At 61.1% G+C, this 21115-nt stretch overlaps 1 protein-coding gene across 7 annotated transcripts in view; it reads left to right on the top strand.

Moving 5' to 3' along the window:
* Acot7 (acyl-CoA thioesterase 7) overlaps positions 1-18459 on the top strand; it is a 76166-nt gene extending 57707 nt beyond the window's left edge. For all 7 annotated transcript variants that reach the window (XM_021243650.2, XM_004863722.3, XM_004863723.3 and 4 more), the window contains 3 exons: positions 2196-2312; positions 7668-7852; positions 18067-18459. In XM_021243650.2, the coding sequence (XP_021099309.1) occupies positions 2196-2312; positions 7668-7852; positions 18067-18165 (401 nt within the window). In that variant the 3' untranslated portion in view covers positions 18166-18459. The remainder of the gene's footprint in view (positions 1-2195; positions 2313-7667; positions 7853-18066) is intronic.
* The last annotated feature ends 2656 nt before the right edge of the window (positions 18460-21115 follow it).

Genomic DNA, 21115 nt, shown 5'->3' with positions numbered 1-21115 from the left:
TTGGTCACTGTCTCTTGAGATGGAGGAGCCTCATGGCGTGGGGAACCATGCAGGTGCTGAGCAGCAGAAGAGCCTGCGTGACTGCTTGCCCATGGCCCCCACCAGCCCTGTCACCTTCTGACGTTGCCTGCCGGCCCTGCAGACACCTGAACAGGCAGCTTCTGCCCCAACAGCACTCATTCTGCATGAGCCGGACTTTCCTGGGTGGGGCTGAAACTGGTCTTGGGGCCTCTGGATTTGTGGAAATCATTCTGTGCCCCTGCTGAAGGCACAGTGGCTTCCTGACGTTTCTGAGAGCTCCTGGTTGGTCAGCATCACTGTGATGCTTTTGTGGGTCAGAAATGGTTGAATAGAGCTGGGTGTGGTGGCCAGTAATCCCAGCTCTCGGGAGGCTGAGGCAAGATGATTGCTATGAGTTTGAGGCCAGCCTGGGCTACATAATGAGTTCAAGGCCAGCCTGAACTACATAGCAAGAAAATGTCAAAAAAAAAAAAAAAAGAAAAAGGAAAAAAAATGGTTGCATAGGAGCAGTTTCATGTAGTTCACCTTAATAAAAGGAACAGATGAAATTTTTTTAAATGAACTAAAAACAGGGCATGGTGACACATGCCTGTGGTTCCAGCATTCTGGGAGGCTCAGACAGGGAGATTGCAAGTTCAAGGCCTGCCTGGGCCACTTGGCAACTTAGTGAGAGCCTGCCTCTAAATGAAGGGGAGGGGTGGCTCAGTGAGAAGGCACTGGGTTCAGTTCCCAGGACTGCAAAGGAAAATGTATAGGGGCAAGAATTAGGGGCGAGGGACTTGTGTGTGGCGATCTGTAGGTAAAGGGGGTGCGGTGGAAGCTGCCACTCTCGCCCTGAGGCTTTTGGGCTCCATGCCCTCCTGGGAGCCGGTCCGTGTTTTATGTAACAGCCTTACTGAGGTGTAGCTCATGCTGCACACAACCCCTGTTTAGTCCTTGGTTCTCAGTAAAGGCACAGCGCTGTGCAGCCACGCTGTGCGCTGGGTTCCTCTGGCTGCTGATCAGGACTAGAAGTGTCTCAGGCTTGGAGTTGTTTTAGACTGGAGACTGTTTGCACACTCAGGAGGAGATGTCTTGGAGTGGGACCTAACTTTTAAGGTGGAAGTCCTGGACCAATGGGAGTTCTGGTTTTCAGATTTCTGAGGAACTTCCATACTGTTCACAATGGTGGATAAACGAATGTACGTTCCCGTCCTACAATATAAAAAATTATTTATTGCAATACTAGTAATTGAACCCAGGGCCTTTGCACTGAGCTCCACCCCAGCCCTGTTTTCACCTTGAGACCGAATCCATCAGAGGCACAGGGTTGCCCAGGCTGACTCACCATGCAATGTTTTCTACTGGTGTCATTTTTGTGCTTGAAAAGTTTAGGTTTTTGGAGCATTGCACATATTTAGATGAGGAAATGTGCTTAACCTCTACAGTGAATTTTGGAACGTTTTCATCTCCCCAGAAAAGAAACCCTGTACCCTGTAGCGGCCACTCCCAGTTCCCTCTTGTTGCTTCTGTAGCGAGCGCCCCGGGGGCCTGGCTCCTGTCCCTGCAGACCTGCCTGTTCTGCACACTTCCCAGGGTGGCATTGCAAAGCATGTGGCTGTTTGTGCCTGGCGTGTGTCCCTCCAACTGACATTCCTAAGGTTGATCTGTGTTGTAGCGCGGGTCGGTCCAGTGGGTGGACGCGCCAAACCTTATCTGCTCATCAGCTGACAAGCCTTTGCCTTGCGGCCACTTTTTGGCTGTCGGGAGATCAGGAACAGCGCTGCCATGAAAGCATGTTCAGGTTTCTTCTGGACATGTGTTGCTTTTCCTTCGAGTGTTCCTTTAACCTAAGAGCGGGCAGCTCCAGACTTTCCAGCGGTTTGCCACGTCCGATTCCCATGAGGGGTGGTAGGTAGCGAGAGCTCTCTATGTCCTCGCCAACTTCCTGGCAGGATGGGGATCTGTGGAGGTCAGCAAAAGGGCTGTCACTTCGGTAGTGGCCCTGAGTGTCAGCTGGGGTCATTTGCAAGAGCCTCCTGAGCCAGTTTTAAATGACAGACGTGTTCCACTCCCAGGCATCCCCGTACCCACTGTGGGCTGCAGCCCTTGGCGGGAGGGTGGAAGGCACTGTTGTCTCCAGGTGGGAAGTAGCCATTCCGTGTCTCCTCTGCCACCTCCTCCTTTCTCTGCAGGGGTCACCATGAAGCTCATGGACGAGGTGGCCGGGATCGTGGCTGCCCGCCACTGCAAGACCAACATAGTCACGGCTTCTGTGGACGCCATTAATTTTCACGACAAGATCCGGAAAGGTAACAGAACTCTTCTGACAAAGTTAAGGGGGCGAGGGCGTGGCCCCGAGTCTGTGGCCTCTGTTCCTGTTTTTCTCACACCTGGTGTCTACCCGTGTGCCATGGGAAACAGGAAGGGCAAGCTTTGCACGACAGCCTTGCGGGGCGTCGTGAGGCTAGTGTCGATTGGCTTCAGTTTTCAGGCTGGTAAAATACGAAACTCAGAGTGACAGAGGCCATTCTCTTCCTAAAGACCTGCGTGCATTGACCCAGAGGGAGCCCTGTGAAGGTCCCGTGTGCACAGCTGCCACACCTTGGCCACCAGGCCCGAGGCCAGCACATTTCTCTCGGGGAGGAAGATTGTCTGAACTCAGCAGCTCTGCTTGCTTCCCCCTGGGCAGCCTGGCTGTTTGGGGTTTCCCATGGCTAGGCACACCCCGTGGTGCCCCATGCCCACCAGTGCCTCATCGAGAGCTCCCAAGGCCCCGCAGCCAGCCCTGGTGTCCCTCCTGCGGCCACACCTGCAGACCTCACCTGGCCACTCTTGCCGAGTGTGGGACAGAAGCACCGAGGTGGGGGTGTGCAGGGCAGCCACATGGGGAACAGGTTAACCTTACCCCGGGACTTGGGCCTTCAGGGTGAGGGAGACCATCTGCACAGGGCTCCTCTCTCCCGTCCTCCCCTGTCGCTACAGACATGCTCCAGTGTCATTTTTAGAATTTTGCCCCAAGTAAGTGGCCTGGTCTGCATTGCGTGCTCTGAGGGCCAGGTGCAGCATGGCCAGAACCTTTGGGGATGACAATCTGCCATGTCGTGAGTCCGTGCTGCTGTCTTTCTAGAACTCCCGCCTGGGGAAATCACTGCGATTCGAGCCACAGCGTTAAGTACAGGTTCAGAACCCGCAGCGGGGAATGCACTCACGTTGCCCTGTGCCACTGTGCCCCCCTGTCCTCCCCCGGTGTCTGAACCACTGAGCACAGCATGCGCTCCCCGCTTTCTACACCTTAGGCCTGAGGCAGGCGAGGCTGCAGCTCAGCCCGGCACCCATGGGGGACAGTCTTTGCTGGGAATGCGGCAGTGCTGAGGCGGCGGCTCTTCCCCTCTGCTCTCACGGCCAGGATCACAGGGAGGAGGGGTCAGCGCAGGAGGGCTGGGATGGCTCCCGGCACAGGGATCACAGAGCTCGAGGAATCAGGAAGCAACCTGGAAGACATCGGGTGGCTCGGCAGGCACAGGACCCCCTTTCTACAGGAGGCTGTGTCGTCTAGGACACAGCATGGGCCTCTGTTTCCAGAGCTGTGACTCGCAGCAGGGTGGCCTTGGTGGCCTGGCTTCCGTGAGTGGTGGGGGTGCAGGTCACAGAGCCGGTGGCCTGGCCCTGTCACACCTCCTGAAGAGCTGCAGAGCAGAGCCAGGCTGACATGTGGCAGCAGCAGCCCTCCCCCAAGGTCCCTGCCCTGCCGTGGCTGCCACAGCCTCCACCTGGAGAGCCCCAAGGGAGTACGGAGGTGGTGACATCCTATTTGGATGAGAAGGAATTTGGGGCAGACTGAAGTGGCGAAGTGTCCCCGGGGACCGACACACTGTCACACTGTTTGTCCTGTCTAGAAGAATGGCACCTGTGAGGACCCCGCAGTCATGTCAGGGAGCTCCACCAGGAACGTTGTGACGCCTGTCTTGGGTTCTGTGGGGGCACAGGGCACTGTCACCGTAGACAGCGAGATTCCTCCCACGGCTCCTTTGCAGAGCGGGGCGGGTGTGTCCCCTCGGGCTTTGGGCTCCTGGGACACGTGGGGGTGTGAGCAGCGGAGCAGGATGAGGTTGGATCCCAGCTCTGTGCGTCTCAGTTACGTTTCTCCCGTTGCTGAGACAAAATTCCCGACACCCGAAGTTGAAGGGGAAAGGCTCATTTAGCTCACAGTTCCTAGTGGTCTCAGTCCATAGCCATCTGGCTCCAGGGCAGGGTCCATGACAGACAGGCCTTGCAGAGGAGAGACAGCTCATGGCACCCACACGGTAGCGAAAGTAACAAGGGACCTTAGCAGCGTCTTCCTGCCCCGTTTATCTTACCCAGACTACCCGGCATTGGGCAGGGCCGAACCAATCAGTCCACTGGTTTAGTAACACCAGCATCACACACTCTAGACCCAGCTGCCTCTGAAAAAGCCCCTGTGACTGCATGAGGCTTTGAGGGCACAGCTAGACCCAGCCACAACATGTGGCTCTGCTCAGGTCCCCTTAAGCCCTGGAGACGGCTGTGCTGCCCGAGCTGCTGTCCCTGCCCGGCACCCCCCTCGCCTCGTGCTTCAGCTGGATGTGGAGGAGTCCGAGAGGCCAGGCCCCGCCACCCCACAGAGGACACAGCCAGCGCCCTTCCTGCTGGGGTCCTGTGCAGTGGTTTCCCGAAGCTGTTGCCATGCCGACTGTAGGCTGCGAGGCTGAAAAGCACTTTCCTTGTGGAGAAATGGTCTCCCAGGCGGTTAGGGCCCAGGTGGGACTCCTGGGGCGGCTCCCGGAGGTTACGTGAGAAGTGCCCACATCTGTTCCTGTTTCCCACTTGTCTTGAGAGAGCTCCCTGCCACGGCCCCTTAAGGGCAGGCGCTGACCTGTTCTCCACCTCGAGACACTTGGTCCCCTCTCATGCTTGGCAACAGCTTTTTTGTTATTTTGTTTTCTTTTCCTAATCCCTGGCACAGTGCTAAAATCTGGCTGCTGCCACCTGGGAGAGACGCCTGTCTGGGGGCGACAATGGGGCACCTGCCAGCCCCGCTGCTGTGCCACCCAGTCTGGCTTGGAGGCGATGAAAGCAGACGGTGGCTGCCACTCGTGGCTCACCCACAGGTGTTCCCTCCTGCTGATGTCACTGGCTCTGGAGAGGGTGCTGCCCCTCTCCCTCCCGGAAACCGCAGTGGTTGAGGTCCAGGAGGCTGCCAGCGGGCACAGAGCACTGAGCCCAGGGAGGAGCGTCAAGTGAGGCCTGTGGGGCCTGCAGGAGGGACAGCGGTCGTCACTGGGGGCCCTGCCCTGTGTCCTCTCAGCCCCGGCTCGCCCTCTGCTGTTCATGTCCAGGCTGGCTGTCCTGAGCCCCTGGGGTGGGGACTCAGGCTTGGGGGGCCCCCTTCCCTCCTTCCAGGGAGAGGGGGCAGCAGGGTCGAGCCACTGCTCTGAGGTTACACCTGGCTCGAGCCGGGAGGAAGGGAAGTGGGTTTGCAGCAGGCCACGTCCCCAGGCACACCCAGTCCGGGCGTTTCAGCTCCCTCCGGGGCGACAGAGGGCTGGGTCCGCGGGCCTTGAGGCCTGGACTGGTGTCCACCTGGCCGAGGGGTCACTCAGATGGACGAGCTGGCTGGTGGTGGGCAGGAGAGGAAGGTCCAGGAGGTACGCAGTGGAGGCCCCGGACTGGCCTGGGGCAGCATCCCTGAGAAGGGCTACCTGCGCTGTGGCGCAGAGTGGGAAACTGAGGGTCAGGGTGGAGGTATCTGAGGACGAGGTTGGATGCTCAGGGCCCGAAAGCCCCAAGTGCCCTGGTACCTGGGCCTGTGCCCAGGTCTATGCCAGGTCGGGTCCAGCCCCAGCCCCTCCCATGTCCTGCCCAGGGCTCAGGTGGCCCGTGGCTCTGCTCTCTGGGAGAGGGGGAGGCTCGGGCTTTGCTTGTGGCTGGGGATGTCACCACTCATGTCAGGGAGCGTTGTGTTGACATCACGCTCTGCTGCTTGTCGTCTGGCCCAGGCTTGTGGACCAGGCTGTGTGTTCACAGTTAGAAGTGTCTTCAGAGGTCTAGCATAGAAGTGAAACCGGGAGCAGCCAATGTCTTTGCCATGGCAGGCGCTGGCAGGGCAGGGGCCGCTGCAGAAGGGCACATTTTCTGTCATTGTCTGGAAGTCACAGCCGTGTACACAGCCTAGGAACTGCCCTCCCAGCAGCCACCATAGGTGCCCCTCGCCGACCCGCTGGCCCTGGGGAAGTTCTTGCCGGTTGGCTCTTGTGGGAGGGGGGCCCCTGTGTCCTGGCCTGTGACCTCTGGCCCATGGTCATCAGGGACAGGGATGGTTGCTGAGCGCTTGGGGAGCTGCTGCAGAGACCCCGGGGTGACCATCAGGACCCTCTCTAGCCCCTCAGTGGGACACGGCCCAGGGTGTGTGGTCGCTGTGTCTGGATGATTGCAGGTGACTGTACCTCCCAGCCCATGCCATGGCACCTGTCACTCACCACATGGCTCTTTCTTTCCCTCCCTCCCAGAAATGGTCGTGTCCAGCACAAAGTGTGTAAGTATGACGTCAAGTATGGCGTGGGACATTCTGGAACATTTGTATTAGAGTAGCCTGCGCTGACCCTCTCTCTGTCTCTCTGTCTCTCTCTCTGGGTCTCTGAACATGTCAGTGACACTAGTGTGTCAGAGGGCCCAGCCAGGACCAGTTCCTGCTGAGCAGATCTCCCTGGCAGCACCGGAGGGGTGGGGGTGCCCTGGTCACAGGTCAGTGACATCGATGGTGGCCGTGATGATGTCTGTGGACCAAGCCCTGCCCTGGGCTTACTCCCTTCCTCCTGTGGCTACCTGAGAGAAAGGTTGTGTGAGTCTGCCTGTCTGAGGAGGAGAGCCCCGCTCTGAGAGATGAGAGTGTGGAGGGAAGGAAGGGCCGAGGCCAGGCTCACGGGTCGTGCCCCGCACGGTGCGGGGCCGGAAGGGAAGCTTCAAAAGCAGTGACCAGGGTGGAGCAGAGAGGCTGCCTGGGGTCACTGGGGAGAGGGAGCAGTGACTGGGTTTGTTGTGATCACGTGGTGCCATACTGGCATGGGAAGCGCTGAGGCTGAGGGGCCCTGGCACAGTGACAGCTCTGAGGACGAAGCTTCAGCAGTCACGGTGACCCTGGCGAGGGTGGGCTAGGGCTGAGTGGGCTGAAGCCCAGCGTGGCTCATGACGGGCCTAGGACCCCAGTCAGCCCAACAGGGACCAGAGTTGGTCCAGCAAGAGGAGAGTGACATTCCAGAAGGTTCACAGGGTGCTTGGAGCAGTGTGATGGGGCCACTGTGTGGCCAGTGGCGCAGGAAGGCCACAGAGAAGACTGGATGAAGGTCGCTGACCATCCCCCGGGGAGGAGCCAGGCCCTCACACCCGAGCCCGGCCAGGATGGTTCCTATGTGGCTGGCGACATCCAAAGGCCACCAGGATCCAGAGGACAGCACAGGGAGATAGCACACCTGGGCTATAATGCTGCGTCTGACCGTGTTGTCTAAGCCTGGTCGCTGGTGCGGCCTGTGTCACCTGACCGTGCCTTTGGCTGTCCTCCATAACACTGGTCTCGCCCCACCCTGCCCTGCCCAGCTGCCAAGCCGAGTCAGCGCCTGCTCCCTCACGTCCACTCCTGTGCCCCGCAGGCTGTGTCATCACCATCTCGGGCCGCATGACCTTCACAAGCAACAAGTCCATGGAGATCGAGGTGCTGGTGGATGCCGACCCCGTGGTGGACAACTTGCAGAAGCGCTACCGGGCCGCCAGCGCCTTCTTCACCTACGTGTCGCTGAGCCAGGAGGGCAAGCCGCTGCCTGTGCCGCAGCTGGTGGTGAGTGCGTGGGTTGCTGTCCTCTGGGTCGGAGCAGGGCCCTGGCCTGGCCCCTGCCCAGACTGCGAGCTGGGACTGTGGGGAGGTCTGAGAGGTCTCAGGGAGCAGTGCTGGCTACGCTATGGGGTGGCCATGGGGACAGAGGGCACAGCAGCACCCGCTGAGGGCCAGGTCTCCTGTGAACACAGTACCTGGGGTCCTGGGGTCGTTTGTGTGCTAAGTGGGGTGAGAACTGTGCCCATGTACCCGACTCTCCAACCCCTGCTGAGGGCCCACTTCTGAGGTGGCCTTGGTCTGCGTGTCCTGCCTGATGGGGACCAAGCCAGAGCCCTGGACTGTGGGTGGGGTCTGGGCTTCCTGGGGTTTCTCTACCTCAGACCTCTGGGTGTGGCTGTGTCCTGGGTCCGCAGGGCGGCAGGGTGGGTGTGCAGCGTCCGTGTGTCCCTCGCAGGGGCCGCAGGCCTACACAGTCACGGGCACTGAGGATAGATAGAGCATCCCAGGGATGGGACCTGCGTCCTGTCGGTGCCTGTCACTCAGGAGAGGGCTCTTTTGGGACCAAACCGGGCGAGCAGGCAGAAGCAGGGCACCTGGCAAGGTGGAAATCCGCCTGTCCTGTCTGTGTCGGGTGACAGGGAAGTGTCCTGTTCTCTGAGACTGGGATGCAGCCATTGCTTCCTCCTGCCAGTGGCCCTGGCTCCTGTGTCCGTGCATTTCTCGGTCAGGGCCAGGGTCCCCTCCCCGTCCCTCCTTCTGCCTGGCTCTCAGGCCCACCTCTGAGCTCCTGGCCCTCTTCCTCCTCTCTGCTCGCCTCGGCCTTGCCTGGGGACTGGTGAGTCAGGCTGGTCCCGAGTCCTCATACGGTCCTGCCCCCGCCCCCCAACACTGCCAGCGTGACCTCCCCGCGGTGCCATGGGTGGAAGGAAGGGCTGACAGTGAGCCTGGACTGAGGCTGAGGAGGACTCAGCCAGGCGGGCCGCTGGGACAGCACCTCGGCCACTTGGGCTTGAGGGGCAGCCCACTGTCAGGCTGGGAAGACCTTGTGCCCTGCTTCTCTGCGCCCCCAGCCGTGCCCTGGACTGTGCCCCTCTGGAGGCTGAAGCCCAGCCAATGGTCCTTGCAGAGCCCACACGGGACAGGCAGTGTCTGTCCCACATCTGCCCGTGACAGCTGGCCTCCTTGGCCTCCTCCTTGGAGCCCACACCTGGCTCTCAGCCCCCAGTGCAGACTCCTGGTGCCCCTACCTGGGCAGCCCCTGGCTTCCCCTTCCCACTGGCTGGACCCCGGCTCACTCGCCTTGGATGCAAAGCGTGGCCGACCCAAGAGCTTCTATTTCTGGAGACCTGGGTCCCAGGTCATACGGCTCCCGGCTGCTATTTTCGTTCATTAAAGATGGTCTTTGATTCCTCCTGGAGGTGCCCTGGGACCCACCGATGCTGATAAAAATAGATCTGGCAGGGAGGGCAGGGCAGACTCCCCAGAGAGGGCTGCTCGGCTGTATCCCGGCCTCTGTGGCACCCGCTTGGGGACCACGGCCGTGAGCACAGGCTGGCTGCACGTGGCTACAGGGGTGCGCATGCCACTGCTCCCACACCCCCCCCGCCGGCGAGCCTTCATCCTCTATTTTTAGCTTGCTCCCCAGGGCCCGGCTGGCTGACATGGAATGCAGCCTCAGTGCTTTGTTTCTTGATGAATATTTGATGCGGGCTGGGGCTGCACACCACGTTCCCCAGCAGCGCGGCACTTTTCGTGCCGAGGGTTGGAATTGGCCCCGTGTGCAGGACACCAGGCTGTGGGTGTGGATTCTAGGCCTCCTTGTGGCAGTACTCTGGGGTGGGGGGGGCAGGCCCCTGACCGCTCAGCAGCGCTGGGAAGGGGGCATGTTGGAAGGCTGGCAGGGACTCCGCCTCTGGTGGCACAGGACCTGCGGTTCCCTGGGCACTGACCGCCAGGCCCTCCCACAGGTGGCCTTTCCTGGCTGGGGTGGGGAGCATTTCCTGTGTTCAGGAAACCAGACTGCGCATGCGTTGGGGCCAAACAACCCTCAGGCCCCTTGTGTGGGCAGCGCTTGCCCCCAGTTAGCCCAGATGAGTATGCTGTCGCCCCGAGGACCCCAGGGTGGCCCGTGGCATCAGCCTGGGTCTGAGAATGCCAGAGCCCAGCAGAGCCACAGCAGGAGTATCTACCCTGGGGCCAGGCCGCCCATCACGGGGCTGGGGCATGGGGGAGGGTGGAGTGGGGCACCCCAACATGCCCAGTCACTGGCCATGGACTGACAGGGTGCATCTCGAGGTTGGAGTAGGGCAGGGTACAGTGAATGTCACCTGTCTTCTCAGCTGTAAGTTGTGTCCCGGGGCAGCACTGAAGGTGGCGACGGCCTTGTCTGCCCACCCCCAGCCCAAGGGGGAGGGTGGTGCCTGCCAGCCCCGTGCTATGCTCCGGCCATTCCTGTCTCCCGGGACCTGGGCGCAGGGTCAGAGGAGGCTTCCTGGAAGGGGTAGGCGTGCTGGGGTCCTGTGCCGGCCATGGGGAGCTGAAGCCCTCGCTTGGCCCTCGTGGTTCCCCCTGTCCGTGTGGTGTGTGTGGAGTAGGATGGGGGTGACCGGTTGCCAGGGTGACACAGGCCAGCTCTGGCGCTGTCCCATCCCCCACCCCAGGAGAGGGTGGCTCCCTGCAGGTGTGGCCTGAGGTGGCCTGAGCCCTGGGGGATTGTCTGAGGCGCAATTCAAGCCAGGTCTGGGCAGGGCCGCACCTGCGTCAGCCCCTGCCCGCTGCTCTGCTTTGCTCAGTCTGGGCTTTGGTGCCGTCCCTGCGTGATCCCGGGAAGCACCAGTGTGGCACGGAGGCCCCAGTGCCTCCGTGCTGAGGCAGGGCACAGGGTCAGCTTTCCGTACCAGCCAGCTCCCTGCTCCCCGGAACCTCAGCCCCACCCTGGGCACAGGCACAGAAGGGTCAGGCATCCTCCCGTGGGCCACTTCCTCTCCAGCAGAAGTGGCCGCCACTTTCCTGCCCACGGCCCAGCAGGATGGAGAGGGAGGCTGCCTCCGTGGTGTGGCTGTGGACGTAGGAAGGAAGGCACGCCGACCTGGGGAGGTGCTTCGGGTCCTGGACAGTCAGTCAAGCCACAGACTTGCAGGCTGAGGCGCCACACCCCGCCCCAGGGAGTTTTGTGACCAAAAGAGCTGTCAGGCGCTCTGTGGCCTCTGCCCAGGATGGGACGTCATTGCCATTCTTATCCCTCTGCCGCCCCAGAGCTTTCTGTCGGCCTCCTTCATTATGTGCTGGGCCTAGAGTCTGGAGTGATGCTTATTGCTGGCCGATGCCCGAGTTCAGGTTCCTGAAGGGCAACAGGCTGGCGCCTGTCCCGGCAGGGCTGGGCACCACGCATGTGCCAGCCTCACCTGGGGGCGAGTCACAGTGTTTCTGGAGGGCGAATCCCGGAGCTGCCCCGCCAGGTGCTTGCTTGGTGCTCAGGGACTTGCAATGAGTGTGGGGTCCCCCAGAGCCAAGTCAGCGGGGGTGAGAGGGAGCCCACCCTGCCGGGCCCTCAGCAGCCCAGGCTTTTTCCCAGCTGCCTCTGCCTTGCTGCCTGCCAAGGTCCACCAAGCTGCACACTGTCTCCCCATAGCGCTGGAGCGCGGGGTCTGCCCAGCCCCACAGTCCACGAGAGGCACTGGCTCAGGTGCAAGGGAGGTGGAGAGGTTCCAGTGATTCCACTGGGCCACTGAGGAAGGGGAGTGAGGACAGCAGGGGAGCCCAGCAAGGCCCAGGCACAGGACTGTGGTTGGCAGCAGAGCAGGCACAACTGCTGCAAGCTGGGAAGAAGAGGGGCCACCCAGCCCTGGGCACCTGAGCACCAGGCCCTTCCTTGGCTCGGTGCTTTGCCCACAAGGAGCAAGGGTAGAAACCCGAAGAGGCTGGATGCACTTCTGAGCCGTGTTTAAGGGTGCAGCAGCCCTCCCCCTCGTGTGCGTGTGTGCACACACGGAATCACTGACAGGCACTGCGGCCAGCAGCAGAGCTCTGGCTTTGGGCAGTGGTGTCTCAGTGTACTTCAGGCACCACTGCAGCCCTGCCGGGCCCTCTGGAGCAGCTGGGGACGGGTGGAGCAGTGTTTGTGGAGCAGAGCCCCCGGTGGACTCTAGCATGTGGGCCTCACCTGTGTGAAGTTCAGGCTTCCTGTTTGGATCATTCACTCATTGGACAAAGGGCCCTCTGTCCCAGGCCCGGTGCTGGCCTCTGACCACAGCAAGGACTGCAGGGCACAGACGGACCAAGGCCGTGGTGAGAGCGTGGCCCGGTGGCCCCCACTGGTGGCAAGCACTTGGCAGGCAGCGATTACAATCTTTCTATTTTTGGTGATCCTGGGGATTGAATCCAGGGTCTTTGCACTACATCCCCAGCCCTTTGTTTATTTTTGAGTCAGTAACACGCTAGCCCAGACTGGGCTCAGACTTGTGGTCCTCCTGCCTCTGCCTCCCCAAGTGCTGAGAGTACAGGTGTGCTCTGCCAGGTAGGGCTAGTGGGCCTGACAAGCCCCAGTCTGCAGGCGACACTGTCCCCACCACCAGGCCTGAGCTAACTGCTCTCCACCCTTTGCTGCACCAGCCCCACCTCTGCCAGCTGCCTTTGCCCTTCCATGTGGGACTTTTGCATCCACTGTTTCTTTTTGGTACCGGGGATCGAACTCGGGACCTTGTGCTTGCGAGGCAGGCAGAGGCACCACTGAGCTACTTCCCGGGCCTCCATCTGGGACTCCTTCCTGCCTGCGCGTGGGAGCATTTTCTTCAGGGTCAAGGCAGGGACCGCCCGCCGAGGGTGGACAGGTGTTCACGCTCGCTGAAGTGCTCTTGTTGCTTGAGACTTCTGGCCCTTTCCCCCAGAGGCTGCCTGGAGATCTGGATGGGCACAGTCCAGGCGGGCCAGCCCCTGGGGAGGCCTGGCAGGTGAGGCTCTGTGCCCTGCTGCCAGGCTTACCGTGGCCTGGACCGATCGGCCTCTTTTCAGCAGGCCGTACCAAGCATCCTCAGTAACCAGAGACATTTTGCTCCCTTTGATAACCGTGCCAGACCCCCTTGTCCTGCACTGGGACGTGGGAGAGGGTGTCCACATGCCAGCACCTTAAGAAGGTCTGTGTCCCTCAGACCCGCAGAAAGGTGTTCTGTTGCCCCTGGAAGCCCCATTGCTCCAGACTCGTGCTGATTACAAAAAGGACAAGCTATTGATCTTCTGCGGGTGGAGCTTAGTCACTTGTCCTCTCTGCCGCCTTCCAAATGTGTGTTCTCAAAGCAGAGCACGCAGAATGGAAAACATTTGGTTTGCAGCGTGAGGCTCTGAAAGCCACAGGCTTCCCCTCGCTCGGGTGGAAGAGTGCCTGGAGTCAGCACTTGGCAGGAAGTGCCGAGAGGACGGAGGAGGAGGACGGAGCAGGAGGACGCAGACTGGGGGCCCGGGAGCCACCGTGCAGGAGGGGCCCGGGCTTGGCCTTCTCACCAGGCAGCCCCCCGGGGACCAAGAAGGCAGTGTCCCTTCAACTTGCTGCCTCGTGTCCCCGTGTTGAGTCCTGCTGCCTTCGGATGACCCCCAGCGCCCTGTGGCTGTCCTCCCAGGCAGCAGAGCCGTCCTTGGAGCAGCCGCCAGCCCCCAGCAGGGACCCTGGCATCAAAAGTCATTCGGGAGGACAAGATCACCCCACAGATGCACACATGAAAGGCACAAGACCACGTGCACCAGGCACCCCAGGAAACGCTTCGCAGGGTCACCTCTGAGTCCTTGTTCCAGGAGACGGGGCCTGGGCCTAGGAAAGAGAGAAGCGCACCCCAGGCCTCCCCACCAGGCCCAGGTGACCCAGAGCTGTGCCCCCTGCCACAGTCCCCTTGCTGACAGCTGTGGTTCCTGCCATGTGTGCCAGGCACCCGAGGCCTCGAGGAGTTGCCCAGGGCTGCAGGCAGCACAGAGGGCTGCAGGCGGCACAGAGGGCTGCCCGTGCCCCTGAGGCCCCTCGCCTGCCTCCCTGCTGGCAGCCTCAGGGCTGTGAAAGACACATTGGATTCCCCAGGGAAAGTTTTCTCTTCCTCCCCACCCCTGCCCTCCAGGAAGACAGCAGCCGTCTGTGTTTATTTACTTTGCCCACAGAGGGGGACTGGCTGCGAGGGGGTGGCAGCTGTGCCATGGGCCCGGGATGTGTGTGGGGGGGGCATCGTCTCCATCTGGCAGGGATGTGACAGTGCCCTTCATCACTTGGCTGGGAGAGCTGCTCCTCTGAGCTCTGGGCCTGGGGTGGACCCGGGGGTAGATGCTGCCCTCCCTCCTGGGGGTGATCCTCGGCTGCCCGGCACCTCGCTGCCCAGGGGGACTTGGGATGGCAGCACGCAGGGTGCCTGCTCGACGTGGTGCAGTTGAGGGCAGCGAGGCGGAAGACAGCTCCTCGGCTTCCTGCGCTGCCTCTGAGCCTGGAACACTCCACGCAGGCCGCTGACCCCAGGGGACAGGAGAAGAGCAATGAGGCTGTCAGCTGGCTCCTTGCTGCAGGTCCTTTCAAGCCCTAGCCGTGCTCTCCTGGCGACCTCGGCCACACCCATCATCACAGTGCAGGGGGATCTGGCTGAGGGTTAAACGGCGCCATGAGAGCGGCCCCAGGCCAGTGCCCGGCCCAACTGAATGCTGGACATTTGTGCACTCCAGCCTGTGACCTGCCTGGTCCTGCAGCGACCGACCTGATGACAGAAGCATGCAGCGCCTTGGACACACGCATTCGGGAACCCTTGATGGCCGTGAGCGGCCGCCATCATCTGGAATAGCATGGGGGAGGGCACCCCGGGTCTGACGAGGAAGTCAGGAGGTGAGCGGGGCCCACTCTGTGTGCCCACCCTGCTCCTAGGAGTGGCACCAGGGCATTGCCCCCCAGCCCCTGACCTGACAGGGATCCAGCCTGGTGTCCCCGTGTCCTTCCCACTGCCTCCAGACCCCTTGCTCCCATGTGAGCCCCCCTCAAGGCTGCCCCCAGACCAGAGGACTGAGACCCACATTCTGCTCGGCTGGCCCCTCCCCGTAGCACGTCACTGCGTGGTGCCCTGCTTCGAGGGCAGATGAGGGGACTGAAGTGCAGGGTGGAAGGAACCCGTCTGTCTGTGGCAGAGCCAGGCTGGCACTCTGCTGGCTGCCACCCTCTGTGGTCCCCTGGGGACAGCTGTCATTGTGTCAAACTCTTGCTCCACAGTTAAGCGGTCTGCCTGGGTCAAGCGAAGGTGGCAGCTGACAACCTGGGCACCTTCCATGGGTCTGGAGGGCAGAGCACCCCAGCTCCCCTCGCCCTGGCCCATCTCTGCTGTGTTGTTTTTGTCACTTGCCCACCTGCTGTGATTCGCCTACGTTGTCAGCTCGCAGGACAGAGTGGTGCTGAGGGGTCCCCGTGTGTACACAGACCGGGCGAGTCAGGATTGGTCACTGGTAGGGAAAGTGTTCAGTGTTAACTCAGTGACCATTCCCTGCACCCCATGCCCCTTGGTGCGTGTGCCAGGGCCTCGGGTGGGTGCCCACCATGCCGAACCATAGGTTCCACTTCCTGTAACCTGTCAGGAGAACTCTCCTGCCTTTGCGCTGGTTGATTTTAGAAGAGCTTTATTTGTTTTTTGTTGGTTTGTTTTGGTACTGGGGATTGAACTCGGGTCCTTGCACTTGCGAGGCAGGCGGCGGAACTACTGAGCTACATCCCTGGCCCCAGAAAAGCTTTATTGAGATATAATTATGTACGGTACAGCTCAGTGGTTTTTAGTCTCTTCAGAGCTGTGCATCTCTAACCTCAATCAATTTTAGGCCATTTTCACCACTGAAGAAAAAACACGACACCCTTGGCTGTCACTAGTCCCCGGCCCTTGGTCTGTCACTATGATCTGCTGTTCTGAATGTCACCAAGTGGTCCCAGGCAGTAAAGGGTGGCCCTCCCTCTGTGACCACTCTGGGGGTCTGTACCTCCCCAGCCTGTGAGCTTGGTAGAAGAGCAGTGAAGGAGACCCAGCTGCACCCCAGCACTGGCTGCCACCTGCCTGGTCCCCCCCAAAACGAAGAGAAAGGGCAGTCCTTGTACACAGGTTCTGTCCCCAGGTCTCCCAGGGCTGCCTTGGGGACCCCCGGCTCCCAGCAGCCTCCTCGGCCCCTCCCAGGGCCCTGGCCCAGATGTGCCTTCCCTCCCAGCCACCAGGCACCCGTGACAGCTCCTGTCTGCCCCTCCTGGGTCCTGCAGTGCAGGGAGAGCTCTGGGCTGGCCATCCGGGCACCTGAGGACCAGGTACCTGCCCAGGGTCCCACATCTGCGTGTCCCAGGAGTGCTGGGCCGGAGCTCAGCTCCACGGCAGGTGGAGCACAGGCTCGGGCTGCCACCCCTCCTCCAGCGCCTTCCCACGCCCACCTGCACCCTGACTGTGGTTTCTTCATTCCAAGGCCCTGGCTTTTGTGGGCGCCAGCAGAGAGGGTCAGGATTGTAGACCGGGCCCCTTTGCCTGTGGTCCAGTCTGCCTCAGCCCCCCATTCTCCTGCTCCCAAGCCTGAAAACCCAGTGTCCACCCCACCAGGCCCGACTGCCCATTTGCCAGCTCCACAGTGCTTGCTCTGCCTACTGAGGGATGGACAGGAGCCACAGGTTCTCCTCAGCCACACCAACCCAGGCCTCGCCATCTGGCCTGGCACCTGCCTGGACCTGGCAGCCTTGGCCCCTTCTGGGGGAAGGGGGACAGGCATGGCCACGCCCACAGCCCGACATCGATAGAAATGTCTCCGCCCCAGCCCGACAGCCTGCATCAGACCCGATGGTGACCACAGGGATGATCTGAGTGCACCTGGAAGTGTGAACAGCCTTGATGTGGCTCATCTTGCCTGCCTGTGCCCTGCAGGGTGTGGCTCGGCTCCATGGGGCCCAGCAGCAGCCAGACCCGGCCCTGAGCCTGCAACCCCAGGGAGCCCAGGGGTCTCTCCCCCTTCACACAGCTGCTGAAGCTGAGAAAGAACTTTTAATTTTTCCTCGATGTTTCAAGTCAAATTCTATAGCCTCAAGTTTTATTTTTAAATCATCAGCTGGGTGATCAAACTGTAGCAGCAGGGGGGACTTCAGCGATGCTTCTTGGAAAAGCCAGCATTTTCCTGTGTGCCCCGAAGGCTCTTCAAACAGGACTTAGCTCCTGGGGAGTGCTGCCCTGAGTCTGTAAATACCCGCAGGTCCCATTGGCTGGGAGCTGGGGTGGGTGAGGCTGGGCAGTTTACACCTGGTGACATTTAGCCAACGATTCTGGAGGGGGCCAGGGGAGGGACTTGGCATGACTTGACATTGTGTCCTCTGCCCGTGGTTCTCTTGCTGATACTCCATTTGTCTGCTAAACATGCAGCCCTAAAAATAGCTGCTGGGCCCCGGTGTCCGCCGTCATGAAGGGCACCTGGCCTGCTCCTTGGTTTTCAGGCACCTCGGAATGTCATAGTAAATGGCTTCTCGGGGACTTGGCACACCACACAGACCTGAGCCCTGGACAGGGCAGTGTCAGGTGCAGCTTTGTAGCAGGACAGATGAGGCCCCGCAGCAGTGACCACCTACCTAGAAGCCAGGCATGGTGGTGCACACCTGTAATCCCAGCACTGAGGAGGCTGAGGCAGGAGGATTGTGCCGAGTCTGAAACCAATCTGAACTGCATAGTGAGGTCCTGTCGCAAAGAAAAGACATGATCACTTAACGCTGCTGCTGTGGGATCTGCTTGAGTTCCCAGCCAACCCAGGCCGTCCTGACAGTGGCAGTGGTGCCCTTCCGGTCCCTGCATGCCAGCAGGCACCCGCCAGGACCATTCTCATCAAAGCCTAGCCCTTGGTCCTCCCCACAAAGCAGTCCCCATGGCTGTGACACAGGCCAGCACAGGTCCCCATAGGTCCCTCTATGGGGCAGAGATGGTAGGCAGCGAGTGCTGGGTCTGGCTTTCCACCCTCTCCATGCACACCGTCTAGGCTGGCTGCAAACCCACGGTGATCCTCCTGCCCCCGCCACATGCTGCAGTTACAGGTGTGGGCACCCAGCTTGAGGGCTCGCATGCATTTTCAACTGAAGTTTGCTCCCTGAGGGACACTGGGTTTGGGATTCCACCCAAGGGTCTGCCAAGCAGACAGGCCCATGGGTGGGATTCAGTGGAGCTGGGTGGAGTCTGTCACACCTCACCTGCCCTTTTCTGTGTGGCCCACAGCCCGAGACCGAGGATGAGAAGAAGCGCTTTGAGGATGGCAAAGGGCGATACCTGCAGGTGAAGGCGAAGCGGCAGGCCCAGGTGGAGCCTCAGCCCTAGAAGCCCTCCTCTTGCCACTGGGGCCCGAGCACCTGCAGTGACAGCCCCGTGTCAGTCACTTAGTCACCCCTTGGCCAAACCCCACTGCCCACTGAGAGCTGGTGTTGTGTGAAGTGTCCATTGACAGTGTTAGCCCACGCCCTGTCCCGAACACCTGTGCACCAAAGCTTTATTTTATCCTTCCAGTACAAATGCTACACAGTATTGTCCCAGCCGCCGGAGGCGCCCTGGGGACACCTTGTGTAAGGTATGTCACGAATCCAGCACCGTTAATAAAGCTGCTGTTCAGCTGGGTCTGTGAAGGCTGTGTGTGGTTTGTCTGGGGATCTGCTCCCCCGTGGGGAATCGGGGTGCCCACAGGCAGCCTCAGCACCCTTCCCTGGTTCCAGTGTGGCTGGTGACCTGGTGGCTGCAGAGAATGCTGCTTCCTATGAAGCCCCAGAGGTCCCCGCTTGCTTCCTGCACCTCGGAGGCAGCTGACACCTGGGGTGTTGGGGAACTCGGGGCCATGCCACCTGTGGGTGTTCTGGGACCCTGCTTCCCTGCATTCCCCTAAATGGTGCTTGAGGACCAGGGAGGTGATGTGCAGAGAGCCCACGCTGCCTGGCCCAGGACGTGCTCGGCATGGGGAGCCACCCGTGGTGGACCAGGACCCCGTGGCTGACACAGACCCCCGACACTCACGCTTTTGGCATGCCAGTCTGAGGGACGCTGTAGGTGTCTGGGACACCGTGAGACTGTCACTGTGTGTACTGTGTGCATGTGTCACTGCCACAACACATCTGCATAGCAGTGCACGTGTGTATGGTGTGGGCTGTGTACAGATTCCCTGTGCATATATGTGTGTATGGTGTGAGGCCATGCATACATCCCTGTAGCTGTGTCTAGTGGTGCGTGTGTGAGGGTTTGTGTGTGCGTCCAGACCAGCAGCCTTGAGACAGAGAAGTGGCCAAGCCCTCTGCAGGGGCCGCATCCCAAGCACACCCAGAGTGTGCTCTGGGGCCAGCACCCCGGCTGGCCTTGAAGCCCGCTCATCTGCCCCTCGGCCTACGGGAGACCTGTCTGCCAACCGCTGCAGCCTCATTCGAGCGAGCCTCCCTTAGGCCCCTGGAAAAAGAGTGCTCGGCTCCAGATGTGCAGGAACCCCTGCCAAGAGCTTCAGAATCTGTCAGGGGCCCTGTCCCTGGTGATGGGGTTATTTTCTGCCTGGGAGCAGGGGCAGGAACAAGGTTGGTCACAGGAAACCACCGCACCCTGCCGTGGCCCTCAGCTCTAGGCCACAGGCAGTCTGGGCACCATCCCGTCGGGTGCCTGGGGGTGCAGGGCCCTAAGACATCTACATCCTTCCTAGGCCCCGGCCGGACTCCCTAGTTCAGTCCTGGTCAGTCACTCATCCGTGTGGCTCTTGGCGAGCCAGATATCCAAAGCCCAGGGCCCAGAGGCAAATTGTGCAGAGCACCATGCCCACAGCCCAACACACCGCAGGATAAGCCAGGCCTTGGCAGGCCTGAGCCCCTCCCCTCTGCCACACACCAGTGCCTAGGGAGGAGGGCCGGGCCACTAACAAGGCAGCACCCAGGAGCCTGCAGGTGGAGGGGGCGCAGCCACCAGCCTGAGGAGGCAGGCTGCCTTCTCCCATTAACAGGTGGCCCTTGTGGCTGAATCACCTGTGACATGGGATGAGACAGTTTGCCTTAAAAATGCCACATTGAGGGCCGGGGATTTAGCTCAGTGGTACTGCACCTCCCTTGCAAACGCAAGGTCCTGAGTTCAATCCCTAGTACCAAAAAAATAAGAAAAAAGCCACATTGAGGCTGGATTGCAGCTCTAATGATGGAGTATACTTACTTCACTGCAGGTCCTGGGTTCCATCCCCAGCACCAAAAGGAAGAAAAGCCACACTTGGGTACAACCTCCCTGCACCAGCCTCCCCCTGCTGGCCATCTATTCCTAACCAGGGCCACCTGGTAGGGAGCTGGCCTGTCCACGAGGGCTCACTGGGAACACGGCCCTGAGCATGCCAGGAGGGGAGGAGAGGGTAGGAGGGTAGGCCCTGCCCTTTGTGGAGCCTTCTCTATGAACCTTTCCTTCCACCTCATCGGATGGCCCTCAGGCCCACTCTGCGCCCCTAAAGCTGCTCTGGGTTCTGGGGGTTAGGGCCGGGCCGGGTGGGTACAGAAGCCAAGCTGTGAGAGTTGGGGACCCCTGCGGGGCTGGCAAGCACGAGGCAGCACTTTGGGCTGCCCTTGATTTGGGTCCCATCCTGGCCAGGCGCCTGCCTTCCTGCAGACAAGCCTGCCCGCCCGGAGGGATTCCCCGTGCCCAGAAAGGACACCGTGTGTCTCGAAACCCTGCGTGACCTTGGGGCCTTTTGCCCATTGCGTGTGGTTAGGGGCAGGACAGGGCCAGCTGAAGTTCTCCGGCTCTAGGTGACAGGAATGCCAACAGGAGGGGCCCCCGGAGAGGGGCCAGGCTGCAGAACCTGCCCCTACCAGCAGCAAGACACAAAGGGGGGGATCAGCTGCTGGGAGGGCGCGTCTGAGGCAGCGGGGGAGGGGCCACCCAGCACCCCGGGTCGCTGCGCTGTTCCCTCGGTGGCTCCGAGGCCCAGCCACCGAGCACCCAGTGCTCACTGTAGAAGTGGCTTCTTCCGGGACACCCTCCCTGAACCGACCCCCGAACTCGGAGCCTGGGTCTTCCCAGGTGGTTTGGGGCTTGAGAAGCTCGGACTGCGGGCACTGTCCACCCCGGGGGCTCCAGCCTAGCGGGGCCTGGGGGCGGGGCGTGGCAGCGCTGACGGACAGACGGACCAGACAGACCGGCTGCAGCCGCGCTCCTAGCGCCGGGGGGCGGGGCGCAGGGCGGCGCGGAGCGCGGGAGACATGCGCCCTGGCCCCCCGCCCCCGGCCGCCCGCGCAGCCCGCTCGGCGCAGCGCCGCGCCGCGGGAGG

The sequence above is a fragment of the Heterocephalus glaber genome, unplaced genomic scaffold, assembly GCF_053883595.1.
Source record: "Heterocephalus glaber isolate CG9 unplaced genomic scaffold, H.glaber_assembly_v1.0 deba00001447, whole genome shotgun sequence".
NCBI lineage: Eukaryota > Metazoa > Chordata > Mammalia > Rodentia > Bathyergidae > Heterocephalus > Heterocephalus glaber.
Note: the sequence above shows the minus strand (reverse complement) of the source record. Positions and strands in the feature narration are given on the sequence as shown.